At 54.5% G+C, this 20,426-nt stretch overlaps 1 protein-coding gene across 1 annotated transcript; it reads left to right on the top strand.

The window, feature by feature from the left end:
- Nucleotides 1–1,912: 1,912 nt before the first annotated feature.
- Nucleotides 1,913–18,569, top strand: LOC133351492 (uncharacterized). Its single transcript, XM_061566753.1, has 8 exons — nt 1,913–1,946; nt 2,595–2,924; nt 7,635–7,847; nt 9,335–9,478; nt 9,750–10,043; nt 12,267–12,377; nt 13,242–13,275; nt 16,457–18,569. The coding sequence occupies exons 2-8, from the start codon at nt 2,621–2,623 to the stop codon at nt 16,683–16,685; spliced, it is 1,329 nt and encodes a 442-aa protein (XP_061422737.1). The 5' UTR covers nt 1,913–1,946; nt 2,595–2,620; the 3' UTR covers nt 16,686–18,569.
- The last annotated feature ends 1,857 nt before the right edge of the window (nt 18,570–20,426 follow it).

Here is a 20,426-nt window from a genome sequence, read left to right as displayed (position 1 = left end):
ACATGCGTACTCGCGTACACGCGTACACGCGTACACGCGTACACGCGTACTCGCGTACACACGTACACGCGTACACGCGTACTCGCGTACACGCGTACACGCGTACTCGCGTACTCGCGTACACACGTACACACGCACACACGCACACGCGTACACGCTACACGCGTACACGCGCACACGCGTACTCGCGTACACGCGTACACGCGTACTCGCGTACTCGCGTACACACGTACACGCGCACACGCGTACTCGCGTACACGCGTACACGCGTACACGCGTACTCGCGTACACACGTACACGCACACACCACACGCGTACACGCGACACACGTACACACGCACACACGCACACACGTACACACGTACACACGTACACGCGTACTCGCGTACTCGCGTTCACACGTACACGCGCACACGCGTACACGCGTACACGCGTACACGCGTACACCGTACTCGCGTACACACGTACACGCGCACACGCGCACACGCGTACACGCGTACACGCGCACACGCGTACACGCTACGCGTACACGCGTACACACGCACACGCGCACACGCGCACACGCGTACATGCGTACTCGCGTACACACGTACACACGCACACACGCACACGCGTACACGCGTACACACGTACACACGCACACGCGTACTCGCGTACACACGTACACGCGTACTCGCGTACTCGCGTACACACGTACACGCGCACACGCGTACTCGCGTACACGCGTACACGCGTACACGCGTACACGCGTACTCGCGTACACGCGTACACACCACACACGCACACACGTACACACCACACACGTACACGCGTACTCGCGTACTCGCGTACACGCATACACGCGCACACGCGCACACGCGTACACGCGTACACGCGTACACGCGTACTCGCGTACACGCGTACACGCGCACACGCGCACACGCGCACACGCGTACACGCGTACACGCGTACTCGCGTACACGCTACACGCGCACACGCGCACACGCGTACACGCGTACACACGTACACACGTACACGCGTACTCGCGTACTCGCGTACACACGTACACACGCAACGCGCACACGCGCACACGCGTACACGCGTACTCGCGTACACACGACACACTCACACACGCACACACGCACACATACGCGCACACGCGTACACGCGTACACGCGTACACGCGTACACGCGTACACACGCACACACGCACACACGCACACACGCACACACGCACACGCGTACACACGTACACGCGTACACGCGCACACGCGTACACGCGTACTCGCGTACACACGTACACACGCACACACGCACACACGTACACACGCACACGCGTACACGCGTACACGCGTACACACGCACACGCTACTCGCGTACACACGTACACACGCACACACGCACACGCGTACACGCGTACACACGCACACGCGCACACGCGTACACGCGTACACCGCGCACACGCGTACACACGTACACACGTACACTGCGTACACGCGCACAACGCGCACAAGTACCACACACGTACACCTGCACACGCGCACACACGCACACACGCTCACACCGCACAAACGAACGCACACACGCACAACGACGTTACACACGCACACACGCACACCACGCACACACGCCGACACGCAAACACGCACACACGCACCACACACACACACACTCCACACGCCACACGCACACAGTACACACGTAACACACGTACGATACGCGTAACCCGCAGGGTGCAGTGGATGAAGCGGTGAGAGTTCGCTGGCCACGAGGGGCAAGGGCCTCCTCCGCTTCGGGAGAGGCTGTGACGAGCGGCAGGCTGCGCATGATGCAGCGCAGCGAACGACTCGGTGCAGGCCATCACTCTGAACCCCGCGGAGAAGGGTGACTCGGACTTCTACGTCTGCGTGGTGACCTTCGAAAAAACAAGACAGCAACGCGCCACCTCTACCTGCACGTGGCGGACGGTGAGAGCGGCGTGTGCATAGGTGCGCCTGTGCCAGGCAGGTGCACGTTGGGCCAGGTAGGCGTGGCGTGTTCTCCCCGTGGTCACGTGGATTTTTCTCCGGTCCTCCAGGTTTTTCCCTCCACATTTAGAATCGACATCGCGCGTTTAGAGGCATTTGCCTGCTATAATAAATTCTAGATTTGAAACTTCGTGACTGCAAGGATTCATATTCTTGGGTTTTTTCGGTAAAGTCACGTGGGTAAAAAATTAAAATTTTAATTAATAAAAGTAAAATAAAAACAAAATAAAAATCACGACGTTTCGGAGGCAACACAAGCTTCCGTCTTCAGGTGGAACCATCACAGCACGCTCGCTGTATCAAGTAAATGAGAAATTCCAAGAGATCCGACCCCGTATTTATATACTGGTTAAGGAGGGCAGAGGGGCTTTACCCGAAAAAAACCCAAGAATATGCTACAATAAATGTCCGCACGGTGATTTCAGCCTCTTCGTCGAGTTATCATTTGTAGCTTCAGAGAAAAAAGAGCTGTATAGCTCTGTGGGCCTTACATTGTAAAATTAATAAAATTGTTAGTTTCAATTCCTCTTCCTCACACTCTCCCCCCCTCTGCCTCCATCTCCTCCAAACTCCCTCTTTGTCGCACAGACGAATGCTTCTCTGGCTCCAACGACATGGCCATTGTGGACGACTTGGAGGTCACGCAGCCCTCGCAGCTGCTGAATTGTCGACTTCCGCCAGCCGTGTGCCCGTTGTTTAATGTCAGCTGGTACCAGCGGGACAAACTCCTCTTCAACCTTACGGCTTCTACTGGAAAAGAAGTCGTGAATGGCTTCGAAGCCTGGCCTCTGTCGAGCCGATTCTCGACCATAATGGTTCACAACAAGAAGATGATCGACGCGGGTTTATTCTATTGGTGCCAGGTGCACACGCGCGCTGGTCTGGACTCCCGTTCCATGGTCGCTACGCTGTCTCCAGGTTCGATGACCATCGTCTTAGCATCATCACCATCGTCATCATCGTCGTCATCACCATCGTCATCATCGTCATCATCATCGTCATCATCATCGTCATCACCGTCGTCATCATCGTCATCATCATCGTCATCATCACCATCGTCATCATAATCGTCATCACTTTCATCGTCATCATCGTCATCACCATCGTCATCATCATCACCATCGTCATCATAATCGTCATCATCATCGTCATCATCGTCATCACCATCGTCATCATCATCGTCATCACCATCATCATCACCATCATCATCATCGTCATCATCATCATCATCATCGTCATCACCATCATCATCACCATCGTCATCATCATCGTCATCACCATCGTCATCACCATCATCATCATCATCGTCATCACCATCGTCATCATCATCTCCATCACCATCGTCATCGTCACCATCATCACCATCATCAGCATCGTGATCATTGTTGTAGCATCATCATCGTACCGTATTACCACCATTACCACCATATGCCATTCATTACAATGTGTGCAGTGTGTGTAGGTTGCACCCTCTCCAACTCTATCCATTATAGTAATCCTATAGTATTGTATCCTATATTAATGCTATTGAATTGTACCCTATATATTACCCATGTAATTATAATCCCATGAACAGGCGTATACCGATTGGATGTTCATCCTCCTCCCTTCTGCTCTTCACTCTCCGCTCCACCCCCTCCACCAACCCCACCCACCCCCTCTCACCCCCCCATCACCCCCTCATCACCCCCACCCACCCCCCATATTTCACACACCCCCCTCTCACCCCCCATCACCCCCACTCATCCCCTCACATTCACCACACCCCCCCATCACCCCCCACATCACCCCCACCCATCCCCTCCCATCCACCACCCCCCCCCATCACCCCCCCCAGCACCCCCACCCATCCCCTCCCATCCACCACCCCCCCCATCACCCACCCGACACCCCACCCACCCCTCTCATCCACCACCCCCCTCCTTCCATCACCCCCACCCATCCCCCCTCATCCCCCCCTCCCATCACCCCCACACATCCCCTCTCATCCACCCCCCCCCCTTCCATCACCCCCCACCCATCCCCCCTCAGCCCCCCCCCATCACCCCACACTCCCCTCTCATCCACCCCCCCCATCACCCCCCCCATCCCCTCTCATCCACCACACACCCCCTCCATCACCTCTCATTCACCACCCCCCATCACCCCCACCCATCCCTCTCAGTCCACCCACCCCCCATCACCCCCACCATCCCCTCTCATCACAACCCCCCTCCATCACCACCCCACCCATCCCCTCTCATCCACCCACCCCACCCCACCCCCCCATCACCCCCACCCATCCCCTCTCATCCACCACCCCCCCCCCATCACCCCCACCCATCCCCTCTCATCCACCACCCCCCCCCCATCACCCCCACCCATCCCCTCTCATCCACCCACCCCCCCCCCCATCACCCCATCCCATCCCTCTCATCCACAACCCCCCCCATCACCCCCACCCATCCCCTCATCATCCACCCCCCCCCCATCACCCCCACCCATCCCCTCTCATCCACAACCCCCCCCATCACCCCCCACCCATCCCCTCTCATCCACCCCCCCCCAGCACCCCCACCCATCCCCTCTCATCCACCCCCCCTCACCCCCATCACCCCCACCCGCCCCTCTCATCCGACCCCCCCCCCATCACCCCCACCCATCCCCTCTCATCCACCCCCCCCCCCCATCACCCCCCCCCAGACCCTCTCATACACAACCCCCCCAATCACCCCCACCCATCCCTCTCATCCACCCCCCCCCCATCACCCCCACCCATCCCCTCTCATCCACCCCCCCCCATCACCCCCACCCATCCCCTCGCATCCACCCCCCCCCCATCACCCCCACCATCCCCTCTCATCCACCCCCCCCCTCACCCCCCCCATCCCTCTCATCCACCCCCCCCCCATCACCCCCCCCATACCCCTCTCATCCACCCACCCCCCCCATCAACCCCCCCATCCCCTCTCATCCACCCCCCCCCATCACCCCCCCCATCCCCTCTCATCCACCACCCCCCCCAGCAACCCCACCCATCCCCTCTCATCCACCACCCCCCCCCCATCACCCACCCATCCCTCTCATCCCCCCCCCCCCCTCACCCCTCCTCCACCATGCCCCTCTCATCCACACCCCCACCTCCATCACCCCCACCCATCCCTCTCATCACACCCCCCTCCATCACCCCCACCCATCCCCTCTCATCCACCACCCCCCCCATCACCCCCACCCATCCCCTCTCATCCACAACCCCCCCATCACCCCCACCCATCCCCTCTCATCACACACCCCCCCCATCAACCCCCACCCATCCCCTCTCATCCACAACCCCCCCTCCATCACCCCCACCCATCCCCTCTCATCCACCACCCCCCCCCCATCACCCCACCCATCCCCTCTCATCCACCACCCCCCCCCATCACCCCCACCCATCCCCTCTCATCCACCACCCCCCCCCCATCACCCCCAACCCATACCCATCTCATCCACCACCCCCCCCATCACCCCCACCCATCACCTCTCATCCACCACCCCCCCCCATCACCCCCACCCATCCCCTCTCATCCACCAACCCCCCCCATCACCCCCCACCCATCCCCTCTCAGCCACCCCCCCCCCCATCACCCCCCCATCCCCTCTCATCCACCACCCCCCCCATCACCCCCACCCATCCCCTCTCATCCACCACCCCCCCGCTCCATCACCCCCACCCATCACCCATCTCATCCACTCAACCCCCCCATCACCCCACCCATCCCCTCTCATCCACCCCCCCCCCATCACCCCCACCCTCCCCTCTCATCCACAACCCCCCCCTCCATCACCCCCCACCCATCCCCTCTCATCACAACCACCCCCCCCATCACCCCCACCCTCCCCTCTCATCCACCACCCCCCCCATCACCCCCACCCATCCCCTCTCATCCACACCCCCCCATCACCCCCACCACATCCCCTCTCATCCACCCCCCCCCCATCACCCCCACCCATCCCCTCTCATCCACAACCCCCCTCCATCACCCCCACACCATCCCCTCTCAGCCACCACCCCCACTCCATCACCCCCACCCATCCCCTCTCATCCACCACCCCCCCCCATCACCCCCACCCATCCCCTCTCATCCACCACCCCCCCCCCATCAACCCCCACCCATCCCCTCTCATCCCACCACCCCCCCCATCACCCCCCACCATCCCTCTCATCCACCACCCCCCCCCATCACCCCCACCCATCCCCTCTCATTCACCCACCCCCCCCCATCACCCCCACCATACCCTCTCATCCACCACCCCCCCCATCACCCCCCCCATCCCCTCTCATCCACCACCCCCCCCATCACCCCCACCCATCCCCTCTCATCCACCAACCCCCCTCCATCACCCCCACCCATCCCCTCTCATCCAACCCCCCCCCATCACCCCCACCCATCCCCTCTCTCCACCCCCCCCCATCACCCCACCCATCCCCTCTCATCCACCCCCCCCCCATCACCCCACCCATCCCCTCTCATCCACCACCCCCCCATCACCCCCACCACATCCCCTCTCATCCACCACCCCCCCCCATCACCCCCACCCATCCCCTCTCATCCACCCACCCCCCCCGCCATCACTCCACCCACCCCATCCCCTACTCATCCCACCACCCCCCCTCCATCAACCACCCACCCAGCCCCTCTCATCCACCCCCCCCCATCACCCCACCATCCCCATCTCAATCCACCACCCCCCCCCCATGAACCCCCACCCATCCCCTCTGCATCCACCACCCCCCACCCCATCACCCCCACCGACATACCTCCTCATCCACCACACCCCCCCATCAACCCCCACCCATCCCCTCGCCAACCCACCCCCTCATCAACCCCACCCATCCACTCTCATCCACCAGCCCACCCCCATCATCACCCCCACCATCCTCTCGCATCCACCACCACCCCCCATCACCCCCACCCATCCCTCTCCAGCCACCACCCCCCCCCATCACCCCCACGCCATCCCCTTCTCATCCACCACCCCCCCCATCACCCCCCACCATCCTCTCTCATCCACCACCCCCCCCCCATCACCCCCCCACCCAGCCCTCTCATCCACCACCCCCCTCCATCACCCCCCACCCATCCCCTCTCATCCACCACCCCCCCCCATCACCCCACCCTCCCCTCTCAGCCCCCACCCCCCCCCCATCACCCCCACCATCCCCTCTCATCCACCACCCCCCATCACCCCCACCCATCCCCTCTCATCCACACCCCCCCCCATCACCCCCACCCATCCCCTCTCATCCACCACCCCCCCCCCATCACCCCACCCATCCACTCTCATCCACCACCCCCCCCATCACCCCCACCCATCCCCTCTCATCCACCCCCCCCCTCCATCACCCCCACCATCCCCTCTCATCCATCACCCCCCTCCATCACCCCCACCCATCCCCTCTCATCCACCACCCCCCTCCATCACCCCCCACCCATCCCCTCTCATCCACCCCCCCCCCCATCACCCCCCCATCCCTCTCATCCCCCACCCCCTTCCATCACCCCCACCCATCCCCTCTCATCCACCACCCCCCCTCCATCACCCCACCCATCCCCTCTCATCCACCACCCCCCCCCATCACCCCCACCCATCCCCCCACCCCGCTAGGCCCAGCCTTGGACACCTCGTGCCGAGCTGACGTCAAAGTCAATGATAGCAGCGTGTCGAAGGGCGACTCGGCCTCCCTGCAGTGCCGAGCGAGTCTGCCTGAGTCGTGCCTCGTCTACAGTCTCACCTCCAGTATCACGTGGTTCTGGGAGACGGAGCTGCTGATGACCATGGACGAGCAAGGCACACGGCGCGGTGCAGGGCCGCGGGCAGGTGGGCGGGCGGGCGGGCGGGCAGGTGGCCGCGTGCGCACACACGAGGCCATCGTCATCATCATCGGCACGCGGTCATCATCATGATCATCAGCGTGAGTTCATCACGATCACCACGAGGTCATGATCATCAACACGAGGTCATCACCACCATCATCGTCTTCACGAGATCGTCAGCACGAGGTCATCATCATTCATCCAGCGGTTGATAGATGGTGGGTGCTGCTGCTGTTTCTGATGATGATGACGCTGATGATGATGCCCATGAGTAAAGATGGGCATAGACAACCTTGAGCCTACAGGTGAGCGTTTTGATCATGATTACGTGGTCACCATCGTGACCATCATCGCCACTCATTGTCTATAAACTAGTTTAATTTGCCAGGTAAGACCCACTGAGCTATGTAGCTATTTTTCAGAAGCGACCTGCCCACGAATGATGGCTTAACAAAGTTGCTTAACACATTCCTGCGGAGGGAGCTGGTAGGAACGTTGGGTTGCTCGGTCAATGGCCTGAAGGGTCAACGGCGGCGTGGTGTATTCCGCAAATATGCCCGACTGTGAGGGCGGGCACAAGCCGGCGTGAGTCGGTTAAACGTTGAGTTTTATAAGGGCACCACGGGGTGAACAGCCCCTCCCCTCCCACCCCCCCACCCTCCCACCCCTCACGCAGCCCCACCCTCCCCACCCAGCCCCTCCCCACCCTTCCCTCCCCACCCAGCCCCTCCTCACCCTCCCCACCCAGCCCCTCCCCACCCTCCCCTCTCCACCCAGCCCCACCCCTCCCATTGTTGGATGCACGACGGACGGACAGAATAATCCCCTGTGGGCTGGTGTAACCAAGAGGTTCCTACCAGTATGAAGTAAACTCTTGAGAAGGGGATTCATTTGATTTGTGGCCGAGCGAGATTGGAGAGGAGAGAGGTCGGAGCAGAGAGGAAAGAGAGACGCTACCGGCGAGCTCCCCTTGACGGGGTTGTCGACTGGAGGTCTCACGGGAGACTCGGTTGATGCTTCTGTTTGGATATCCGTGCAGACGTTCAGCGTTGGTTGGGGGGGGTGGTGTACCGTAGTGCATGGGGCGCCGCGGATGGCGAGATATAATCTCCGATTAGAACGGTTGGCTACGTACGGTGCGAAAGAAGTTCAACGCACAGTACATCACCTGCTCCTGGTGTGCAGGAGGTCGTGGGTGGGTCGTGACACTCACAACGGAGTTCCTCTCCACGTTGATAATATAATCAACGTCACGCGTTTAGATTATTCTGCTGCCGCTGCCGCTATACATCTCCACACGGTGGCGAGACACTTCGTCGAGCATTCATTTGTGGCCAGGGCGTGTCGGAAAAAGAAGCTTATTGCTCAGTGGCCCTTACCTGGTAAATACAAAAAAAACTTGTTATTTAGTTTTAGCGTCTCGTTTGCAATTTTTGCCTGCGCCGGGTTCCGCTGATGTTCATGCCGTGGACCACGATGGCGCGTGTTTAGCCAGGGCCCAGATGAAGTTCTCGGGCACCAGCTCGGAGCTCCAATTGAGCGGCGTCACGATGGACGATGGAGGAGTCTACCGGTGCCGCGTCGATCTGCACAACGGCAGCTACAGTGACGTGGCCTTCCTCGAAGTTGTGGAGTGTGAGTAGAGGCCTCACTAACACCCTCGACTCTCTCTCTCTCTCGACACTCACTCACATTGACACTCACTCACATTGACACTCACATTGACACCCACTCACTCACATTGACAGTCACATTGACACTAACTCACATTGACACTCACATTGACACCCACTCACTCACATTGACACCCACTCGCACTGCAGAGCAGGAGTGGAAGATGGCAGCCTTCACGTGGTCCACTCTGTGCCGAGTCCCGAGTCCCTCCGTGCGATCGCGCCGCGTGCAGGGCCCGTGGGGACTCCCACGGTGACCGCCGACCCCGACTTCGCCGTGGCCGTGGAGGGGTCCCGGGTCGAGCTGCGGTGCCACGAGCTGAACGGCTCCCTCCCCGTGGAGTTCTCGTGGCTGCGAGCGACTCCCGGGGATGACGAGACGCTGGCGGGTGAGGACTCGGAGACTCTGGCGCTCACGTGGAGCGAGCAGAGCGGCTTCTACCGGTGCCGGGCGAGCAACTGGGTGAAAGGAGTTCGCAAAGACGCGACGAGCGACGCGGTCGAAGTGCGGCTGCTGCGCATGCCGGGTGAGTTGGGCCACGGAGTCACCTCACCTAAGCCTCACCACGCCTCACCTCTAAGCCCCACCACGCCTCACCTCTAAGCATCACCACGCCTCACCATGCCTCACCACGCCTCACCACGCCTCACCACACCTCACCACCCCTCACCACCCCTCACCTCGCCTCACCACGCCTCACCACGCCTCACCACCCCTCACCACCCCTCACCACGCCTCACCACCCCTCACCACCCCTCACCACCCCTCACCACCCCTCACCACGCCTCACCACGCCTCACCACGCCTCACCACGCCTCACCACGCCTCACCACGCCTCACCACGCCTCACCACGCCTCACCACGCCTCACCACGCCTCACCACGCCTCACCACGCCTCTCCACAGTGACACCCTCACCACCCCTCACCACCCCTCACCACCCCTCACCACGCCTCTCCACGCCTCACCACGCCTCTCCACAGTGACACCCTCACCACGCCTCACCACCCCTCACCACGCCTCTCCACAGTGACACCCTCACCACGCCTCACCACGCCTCACCACCCCTCACCACGCCTCTCCACAGTGACACCCTCACCACGCCTCACCACGCCTCACCACCCCTCACCACGCCTCTCCACAGTGACACCCTCACCACGCCTCACCACGCCTCACCACCCCTCACCACGCCTCACCACTCCTCACCACCCCTCACCACCCCTCACCACGCCTCACCACCTTTCACCACGCCTCTCCACAGTGACACCCTCACCACGCCTCACCACGCCTCACCAACGCACACAGCCCAAGCGAGCGCTTACACGCGCTGGGCTCGTCTGCTTTCTCCCGTCGCGAGACGCAGGTCGCTTGCGGGCTGTCGATTCTCTCTGTGATTGCCTTCGCCTGCAGTAGCGTGTCACATCGTGCATCATTGTGTATTTGTTTACATGTTGGTACGATAGTCACCATAGACCTACATTGCACATAGACTTACATTGCCCATAGACTAGCATTGCACATAGACCAAACATTGCCCATAGACTTACATTGCACATAATGTAGACCAACATTGCCCATAGACTAACACTATGAAAATACTGTACGTACTTTATCCATTGCCTTATATTAACCATAGACTTACATTATCCATTTTAATTCGTATATCCTCGTCTGTTTACATGTTAGCACAATAGTTACCTCCTAAGATGAGGGTTGGGTGATAATGATGACGAATGCCAGGTGATGATGGTGATGATGATGGTGGTGATGATAGTGGTGATGTTGGTGGTGATGATGGTGGTAATGATGGTGGTGGTGATGATTATTGGTGATGATGGTGATGATGATGATGGTGGTGATGATGGTGTTGATGATGGTGGTGATGGTGGTGATGATAGTGGTGATGGTGATGCTGATGGTGATGATGGTGGTGATGATAGTGGTGATGATAGTGGTGATGATGGTGATGCTGATGGTGATGTTGGTGGTGATGGTGGTGATGATGGTGATGGTGGTGATGATGTTGATGATGGTGGTGATGATGGTGGTGATGATGGTGATGGTGGTGAGGATGATGGTGGTGATGATGGTGGTGATGATGGTGGTAATGATGGTGGTGATGGTGGTGGTGATGATGGTGGTGATGATGGTGGTGATGATGGTGGTGATGATGGTGGTGATGATGGTAATGATGGTGATGATGATGATGGTGGTGATGATGGTGATGATGGTGATGATGGTGATGATGATAATGATGGTGAGGATGCTGATGGTGATGATAGTGGTGATGATGATGGTGGTGATGATAATGATAGTGGTGATGGTAATGATGGTGATGATGATGATGATGGTGATGATGATGATGGTGGTGATGGTGGTGGTGGTGATGATGGTGATTATGGTGATGATGGTGATGATGGTGGTGATGATGATAGTGGTGATGTTGGTGGTGATGATGGTGATGATGGTGATGATGGTGGTGATGATGGTAATGATGGTGATGATGATGATGGTGATGATGATGGTGGTGATGATGGTGATGATGGTGATGATGATGGTGATGGTAATGATGGTGATGATGATGGTGGTGGTGAGGATGATGATGGTGATGATGATGGTGATGATGATGATGGTGATGATGGTAATGATGGTGATGATGATGATGGTGGTGATGATGGTGATGATGGTGATGATGATGGTGATGATGATGATGGTGATGATGATGGTGATGATGATTGTGATGTGTCCAGGCCAGTTGGGGAAGCTGGCCGGCGCCGTGCTGCCCGCCTACCTGCTCATCGCCGCCTTCGTCGCGGCCCTCGCCGTGCTGGTGATGAGGATTCGCAGCGACCCTTCCTCCGGTACGGGGGGGGAGGCTACTCGCGTTTCGAGGTCACGGTGTCAGATACAATGCTTCGGATTTAGTTTGAAGGCGTCGGTTGTGATTCACCTCGGGGCCCTGCAGCGCGTCCCCGACCCCCCCCCCCCCCCCGCTAGGGACGGCCCTGGCATGCGTGGTCCCCAAATAAATGACTGCACCATCACAAAAAGGGAACCAACCCCATGACATTAAATTTTGGTGAAAATTACCAGCTCTGAGAATATAAAGGGCCGGTTTGAACGGAATACAGCGAGCGCTACTTTCAGTGGCTGGTCCTGTGTGGAAGAGAGAGAACGGCCTGCCCCCCTTGATCTGTGAATCGGTGTGTCGCTTGATGAAAAAGAGGACGAATGGATCTTCGGAGGTAGTTCTGTGATATCCACTTCCGTGGCCACGATTGTGTTGCGAGATTTCCGAATTGATTTTCCGTCCCGTCACGAAGACGCCGCGATGCTGGTGCCGAGCAAATGCAATGATACTGGTAGGAACCACCTGGTTCCACCAGCCCACAAGGGATTATTGCGTCCGTCCGTCGTGCATCAAAAAATGGGAGGGGTGGGGCTGGGTGGAGAGGGGAGGGTGGGGAGGGGCTGGGTGGGGAGGGTGGGGAGGGGCTGGGTGGGGAGGGTGGGGCTGGGTGGGGAGGGGCTGGTCACCCCGTGGTGCCCTTATAAAACTCAACGTTTAACCTACTCACGCCGGCTTGTACCCGCCCTCACAGTCTGCCATATAACCGGAATACACCACACCGCCGTTGACCCTGGCCATTGACCGAGCAACCCAACGTTCCTACCAGCTCCCTCCGCAGGAATGTGTTTTAAAGTGACCGTTTTTCTCTTTGCAGTGGTGGGCTTCACGAAGATTGTGCAGAATGCATAGTGAGTCCCGCATCTTTCTCCTTTAGTTTTGTCTTTACGACGGACGAGTTTTCCCAAGATATTTTTGCGTTTTTTTTTTACTTGCTGGCTGGTTTCCTGGTGGCTTGGCCACACACAAACACACGACCTTCGCCATGGGAGTGCGCATCATCTCAGCAGCATTGGTCAACGCAAATCACAACCATGGCACGGTTGCGACATTCAGTATCTCATCAGTCAGCAACGGTCACGCATGACTTGAAACAATGCTGATGAATTGCCAGTTTTTGTTTTTATAGGCAAATACCCTCTTAGGTATGGGCCCTAATTCGATGCAAAACCATGGATATACAACGCGGAATAATCATCGGCGTTGTGGACAATACACTTTATCAGTATCATTATTGTAAGATTTTACCATGTAGCTGCTCACCCCGAGCTCTCTGATAGTGCATTGTCTTTGAGCTGTAGTACGCCTTTGGCGTCCTCTGGTCTAACACCGTTTTGAGACTAGGCTCCAAAGAAAGCTGTCTCTGATGTGGACCAATCAGTTTCAAAGACAATGCATTTATGTGTTACACATAGACATGACATTAACTTGCTAATCCCCCTAATCTCCCTGCTTAATCTCTCCCATCAACATAGTGCTGATCTCCCATTAACACTGCTCTTGTGCGCATACTCTTATGCGGCGACAGAAGGTCATTTCATGCTAATCTCTCTCTCCCTAATCTCCCCCATTAACACAACTGACGTGCTTGCATCCGGGGATGGAATTCCTTTCCAGCTCAGACCCCGCTTTGCTTGCCCATCGCCACGTAAATAACCTCTTGTTGTTGTAACAGCTCTCTCGCTGGTTCAGCAGTTCCACTGCTGGATTTATTTTTTCCGCCTGAGGACGACTGCTATTGTGTTGCGATCGAAACGTCGTGAAAATCAAATGTAGCTTTATTTATTTATTTTTACCTACGTGACTTTACCGAACGAACCAAAGAATAAGGTTACAAAACCCTGAACGATCCGGAGTCGGTCCCATCGGTGAGCTTCTCTGGTAGGCAAGGCTGCGTTGACTGGGCCACGTAGCCTGCATGCCCAGCCCCCCCCCCCCCCCCATGCCCAAGCAGCTTCTGTTTGGCCGGGTAGAGGGGGCAAAAAGGGCATGACACGGGCTGGAAAAAAGATAGACTGATGCGGTACAGGAGGAGATCGTGCTGAGTGGACTTGCCGACAACTGGTACCAGTGGTGTCAAGATCAGCCTCTTTGGAGGAAACTCGTGAAGGACGCTGCCACTCGGCAGTTGGAGGCAGTCGCCCTCTAGCAACAACGGAGGGCAGAGGAGCGACGCTCACAACAACGAGCGTAGCAGGGACGTGCGGTCAGGGGAGGCAGGGGAGGCAGAGCCTCACCCGTCATACTCCAATGAAAATAGCTGTTACTAAAAGAAAACAAATAATAGGAATATAAATATTAAGATTTTTCCACTGATTTGCGTTACAAATGTCATTTCGGTATGATTCCAATCATTTTTATAGTCAAAATCGACAATTTAGCTGAGCTCCTCTGCAAATGTAGGGAGAGGCGAGGAGGCAGCGACGAGCTCAGCCTCCCCGCTGATTGCGCAACCCCTCAGACACTGGATGGAGCGCGGGCAATAAGCGTGTGCCTGTTACTGTCTCAGTATGTCACCAACGTAATGTTTGTAGACCCCTTCATTGCATGTTCTTGCCTTCCATACTCTCGGTAACTTATTTAACGTACGTGTATAAAGATCGATTTAAAGCTTTCGTGACTGCAGGGATTCATCTTCTTGGTTCTTTCGGTAAAGTCACGTAGAAGGGAAGTAATAAATAATAAAAATAAAAATAAAACATAATAAAATTTAATTTTATTATGTTTTATTTTTATTATTTTATTACTTCCCTTCTACGTGACTTTACCGAAAGAACCAAGAAGGTGTATAAAGATATTTAGGCTCGCTGGTCTCGTCATGAAACAGCAATGAAAAAGCACCAGGGGAGGCAGCTGTCACATCTGCCTCAACGAGGGGGACGTGTCAGACACGCCCCCCTCAGTGAGGACACGCCCCCTCAGTGATGCCACGCCCCTCCGTGAGACCACGCCCCCCTCAGTGTGTGAATCTGGCTCTGACACGAGCCAGTGCCTCCCCAGCCATTGACCTCACCGCACGTCACAATGGACTAATGGAGCATAGCACCGGGCGACTAAAGCACAGCAAGTTGGCACAGGAGGGAGCACAGGTGGTGCATCTGCCAGTTATCTCAGTCAGTCAACCCATGGCACCACCTGGGTCTGTCCCGTGACCTCCTGCCAGCGAGTGTTCGACACTTCATCGCCTGGTACAAGCGCCGTGGTGACGTCACCGCCACTTCGTGACCAATTGTTGTTGTTTTTGTGTTTTATATTCTCCACAGCAACACTAACGGTGCATTATCGATTTAAAGCTTTCGTGACTGCAGGGATTCATCTTCTTGGTTCTTTCAGTAAAGTCACGTAGAAGGGAAATAATAAAATAATAAAAATAAAACATTATAAAATACAATTCTCACGACGTTTCGGCCACAACGCAAGCAGCCGTCCTCAGGTGAAGAACAGGTCTGTCGGAAAGACAGCGTATTTTATAATGTTTTATTTTTATTATTGTATTATTTCCCTTCTACGTGACTTTACCGAAAGAACCACGAAGATGCATTATCGATCATTTATCTTATCGGTTAAGATATTTTGCTCAAAAGTGAACACCTGCCTAGGCTACTTCTCAGCGTGGTTGAGCTTTGAACGACTCCGGTTCTGTTGCCCGAGCTGACAGTTGTTGGGGGAGTGGTGGGTAAGGGGTGGCAGGTTGGGGGGGCAGGGGGTAGTGGGGAGGAGGGGGCATTGTGGCAATAAGCAAGGGCCTACGATTCTCAGTCAATGTCACTCGTACTCTTAGGGTGTTTTCGGTAAAGTCACGCAGGTAAAAATAAATAAATAATATCTTGATACAGTAAATTCAGCTGTGACGGTCTCACCTGATGACGGGGACTTGTGTTGCCTCCGAAACGTCGTGATTTATTATTTTAATTCTATTTTTTTTTACCCACGTGACTTTACCGAAAAAAACCTAAGAGTATGTATCCTTGCAGTCAAGAAAGCTTCAAATCTATAATTAATGTCGCTCGTGTCTCCCTACAAAAACAACAGCAGCGGTGATGGAGGAGGAAGAGGAGCGAAAGAGACATCTCAGCCAGACGGCGGCCGCCACCGAGGCAAAAGCGCAGCAGCGAAAGCAGCGAAAGCAGCTCAAGCAGCTAAAGAGGATCCCGAAGATTACTACACGAGCCTCATGCCCACCGGCCAGAAGGCCTCCGCGGCCCGAGGCATCACGCCGTTGCCCAACCCGCCCAGTGGTCAGGCCCTCACCACCGTGTAAACCACAGGCGGCCTGGGTCACATTTGTATCGGAGCTGGGTCAATTTGTATCGGAGCTGACTGGGTGGCCCCAGAGGTGATGAGGACGCTGAGTGGGAAGCGCTGAGAATCTGGGTTTCAATTCTGGGTTCCAAGCTGCAGGGCCACCAGCGATTACACCAGGATCTCAAAGTGTAGCCCGGTCACCAATGACTCGCACAGTAATCCATAGACTCGGATAGAATCCCATTGACTCACATAGAGACCCCATAGGCGTATATAGAAACCCACAGACTCGCGTTAACCGAGTCGCGATTAAACCGGGATCTCGAGTGCAGCGAGTTGATGGTCTAAGTCTGGTCAGCAATGACTCAGATAACACTGGTCAACAACAACAACAAAAAATTTCTGGCCTGGACTTTTGCAGCTGTTTTATACTAATTTCAGGGTGCTGATTCCAAATATGATCTCAGATTTGCTCTATCACATCTCATTTTTTGCTATTGGCATACCCCATTTTCATTGATTTTACCCGAAATTAACTCTGTCACTTATGATTGCAAGTTGTTGCGAGTCAGTGATTGCTTTAGTGTTAAAATATGGTGCAATATTTGATATCTCAAAAACCTGATGTGATAGACAAAAACTGATGCCAGATTTGGAATCAACACCCCAAAATTACCTTACAACCGTTGGAATACCTGATGCCAGAAAAAGTGTGTTGACCAGTGTAATCATAGACTCTCAGCTGTTATCAAGAATAAAATCACTGCTGATATCATGACCATAATCGCAGCAGTTATCAGGGCTGTAATCTCAGCTGTTGTCCCGGCTATACATTTCGAATCTTCATTTATAAGATCGGTTCTCAATCCGGTCTCCTGTCAATCACTCTGTGACGAACATGTCACTTCCTTGGTCCTCGGAGGAATCGGTAGTTCGTTCCCTGTTGGTCGATGCAAATCAGCAAGTGTGGACTATCCACTGCTGGGCGCCACGGTGGCGAGATGTGAACTACCTCGTCGAGTATACAGGAAGTTCTTCCCTTTATTAATGCTACCCCTATCCCCCTCCCTGTGATGCTGCTAATCCTGCATCATGCACGGGCAAAGTAGCACTAATCACATATCTGCATTTCCCATATCCCCTCCCTTGGATGCTGCTAATCCTGCATAATGCACTTACACAAGTAGTACTAATCACATACCTGCATTTTTCATGGGTATGCTGGATTCCTCTTGATATGCAAATTATTTTGTCAAGGCGCCCCCTTCCCCCCCCCCTTCCAACCTAGCTTATATATATGCTCCAAGCATGTGTGCTGTTTCATTCAGACGCTGTCGCCTCGACAGACCTGGTTTCACCTGAGGACGGCTACTTGCGTTGTGGCCGAAACGTCGTGAGAATTATTTTATTATGTTTTCTTTTTTATTATTTTATTACTTCCCTTCTACGTGACTTTACCGAAAAAAACAAGAAGATTTATAATCAACTTGCACTCAGAGTATTTGACTGCCATACATGATAAGCCACTTCGTTGAGCTATAATTTGTGACCAGTTCGTTTATGAATAAGTATAACCCGTAAAAACAAAGTTTTTCACTCTAAATCCTTTATATGCGTGGCAGCTAGAGTCCTCTCGTCCTCTGGCTTGAGATGGCTGCCACCTATGGGTCAGATGATTGTCTGCATTATTAAACAATTGGTAATTAAATATTTAATTTGTTTTCCCTAAACAGTGTAAAATTTTGGAATTTTTTTTTCGCGAACATTAATTGTCTCGCACAACGAGTCTGTGTGCAAAATGTCAGCTCGATTGGATCACGGGAAGTGGGTTAAAAAACGACCGAAAGGTTTGCACGGTCGTAAGCAAGCAAGCACGCAAGCAAGCGAACTTAATATAAAGGATTTAACAAGTAAACCCGTAAAAGTTTTTCACTCTAAATCCTTTATATGCGTGGCGGCTAGAGTTCTCTCGTCTTCTGGCTTGAGATGGCTGCAATCTATGGGTCAGATGATTGTCTGCCAGTATTAAGCAATTGGTAATTAAATATTTAATTTGTTTTCCCTAAACAGTGCAAAATTTTGGAACAAAATTTTCACGAAAATTAATTGTCACACACAACGAGTCTGTGTGGAAAATGTCAGCTCGATTGGATCACGGGAAGTGGGTTAAAAAACTAGCGAAAGATTTGCACGGTCCTAAGCAAGCAAGCGAACTTAATATAAAGGATTTAAAAATATATTCGCCTGTGGAGGACGCGGGGATCGATCCCGCGACCTTTGGCATGGGAAGCGATGGCGCTACCAACTGCGCTACTCCACCACGGCCTGTGGAGGGGTTACGCTCTGGGCTCTTACACTCGGACGTTCAGCCAAAGCCATGAATGCGTTCTATTTGAATATATGTAAAATAAATTATTTTTGCCTAAAAAGTGTAAAATTTTGGGAATTTTTTTTCACGAACAATAATTGTCTGGCACATCGAGTCTGTGTGGAAAATGTCAGCTCTATTGGATCACGGGAAGTGGGTTAAAAAACGACCGAAAGATTTGCACGGTCCTAAGCAAGCAAGCACGCAAGCACGCGAACTTAATATAAAGGATTTAAAAAATGAACCCGTAAAAACAACGTTTTTCACTATAAATCCTTTATATGCGTGGCGGCTAGAGTCCTCTCGTCCTCTGGCTTGAGATGGCTGCCACTTATGGGTCAGATGATTGCATGCCACCATTAAGCAATTGGTAATTAAATATTATATTTTTGTCCTAAAAAGTGTACAATTTTTGAAAAAAATTTTCACGAAAATTAATTGTCACACACAACGAGTCTGTGTGCAAAATGTCAGCTCGATTGGATCACGGGAAGTGGGTTAAAAAACGACCGAAAGATTTGCACGGTCGTAAGCAAGCAAGCAAGCACGCAAGCACGCAAGCAAGCAAGCAAGCGAACTTAATATAAAGCATTTATAAAAAACGAGCGAAAGATTTTCACGGTCCTCAGCAAGCAAGCGAACTTAATATAAAGGATTAAAAAATATATTCGCCTGTGGAGGACGCGGGGATCGCTCCCGCGACCTTTGGCATGGGAAGCGAGGGCACTACCAACTGCGCTACTCCGCCACGGCCTGGGGAGGGGTTACGCTCTGGGCTCTTACACTCTGACGTTCAGCCAAAGCCATGAATGCGTTCTATTTGAATATATGTAAAATACATTTTTTTTGCCTAAAAGTGTAACATTTTGGGAATTTGTTTTCACGAACAATAATTGTCACGCACAACGAGTCTGTGTGCAAAATGTCAGCTCGATTGGAACACGGGAAGTGGGTTAAAAAACGACCGAGAGGTTTGCACGGTCGTAAGCAAGCAAACAAGCACGCAAGCAAGCGAACTTAATATAAAGGATTTAAAAAAAGCTAATCGCGCAGCGGGTCTTGGTAAAATAAAATAAAAAAAACTGGTTAGTTTTTAGATGAAGGCCTCCTGCGAGGTAGCAACTTATCGACCCAGCACCATCAGCTGCACGGCAGCTGATTCTCCTTCTTCGGGGCGAGCGTCCCTCTCGGACGCGTCCTCACCACTCGGCTCCCGCTCCGTCCTCATTCTCCAAGTCAAAGACGTCAACCCCCACACCTCCCCGTCGATGGATGTGCCCCTGCCATAGGAATGTGTAATTTCCCCCACTGGTTCAGCGCTGGGAACAGGAAACCAGCACCGAATCCTCAATGCTCATTAGTCCAAGAGAAACTCGCTCCGTCTTTCTC

This window comes from Lethenteron reissneri, chromosome 5 (assembly GCF_015708825.2).
Source record: "Lethenteron reissneri isolate LAM-NWPU_2019-01 chromosome 5, ASM1570882v1, whole genome shotgun sequence".
NCBI lineage: Eukaryota > Metazoa > Chordata > Hyperoartia > Petromyzontiformes > Petromyzontidae > Lethenteron > Lethenteron reissneri.
This window is presented reverse-complemented; position numbering and strand designations above follow the sequence as displayed.

Excerpts from the sequence above, each read along its gene's own strand:
- LOC133351492 (XM_061566753.1), top strand. The coding sequence starts at position 2,621 with ATGGCCATTGTGGACGACTTGGAGGTCACGCAGCCCTCGCAGCTGCTG. Across the intron at positions 7,848-9,334 it reads CGGTGCAGGGCCGCGGGCAG|CCAGGGCCCAGATGAAGTTC; the intron begins GTGGGCGGGCGG and ends GCGCGTGTTTAG. Across the intron at positions 9,479-9,749 it reads CTTCCTCGAAGTTGTGGAGT|GGCCCGTGGGGACTCCCACG; the intron begins GTGAGTAGAGGC and ends CGCCGCGTGCAG.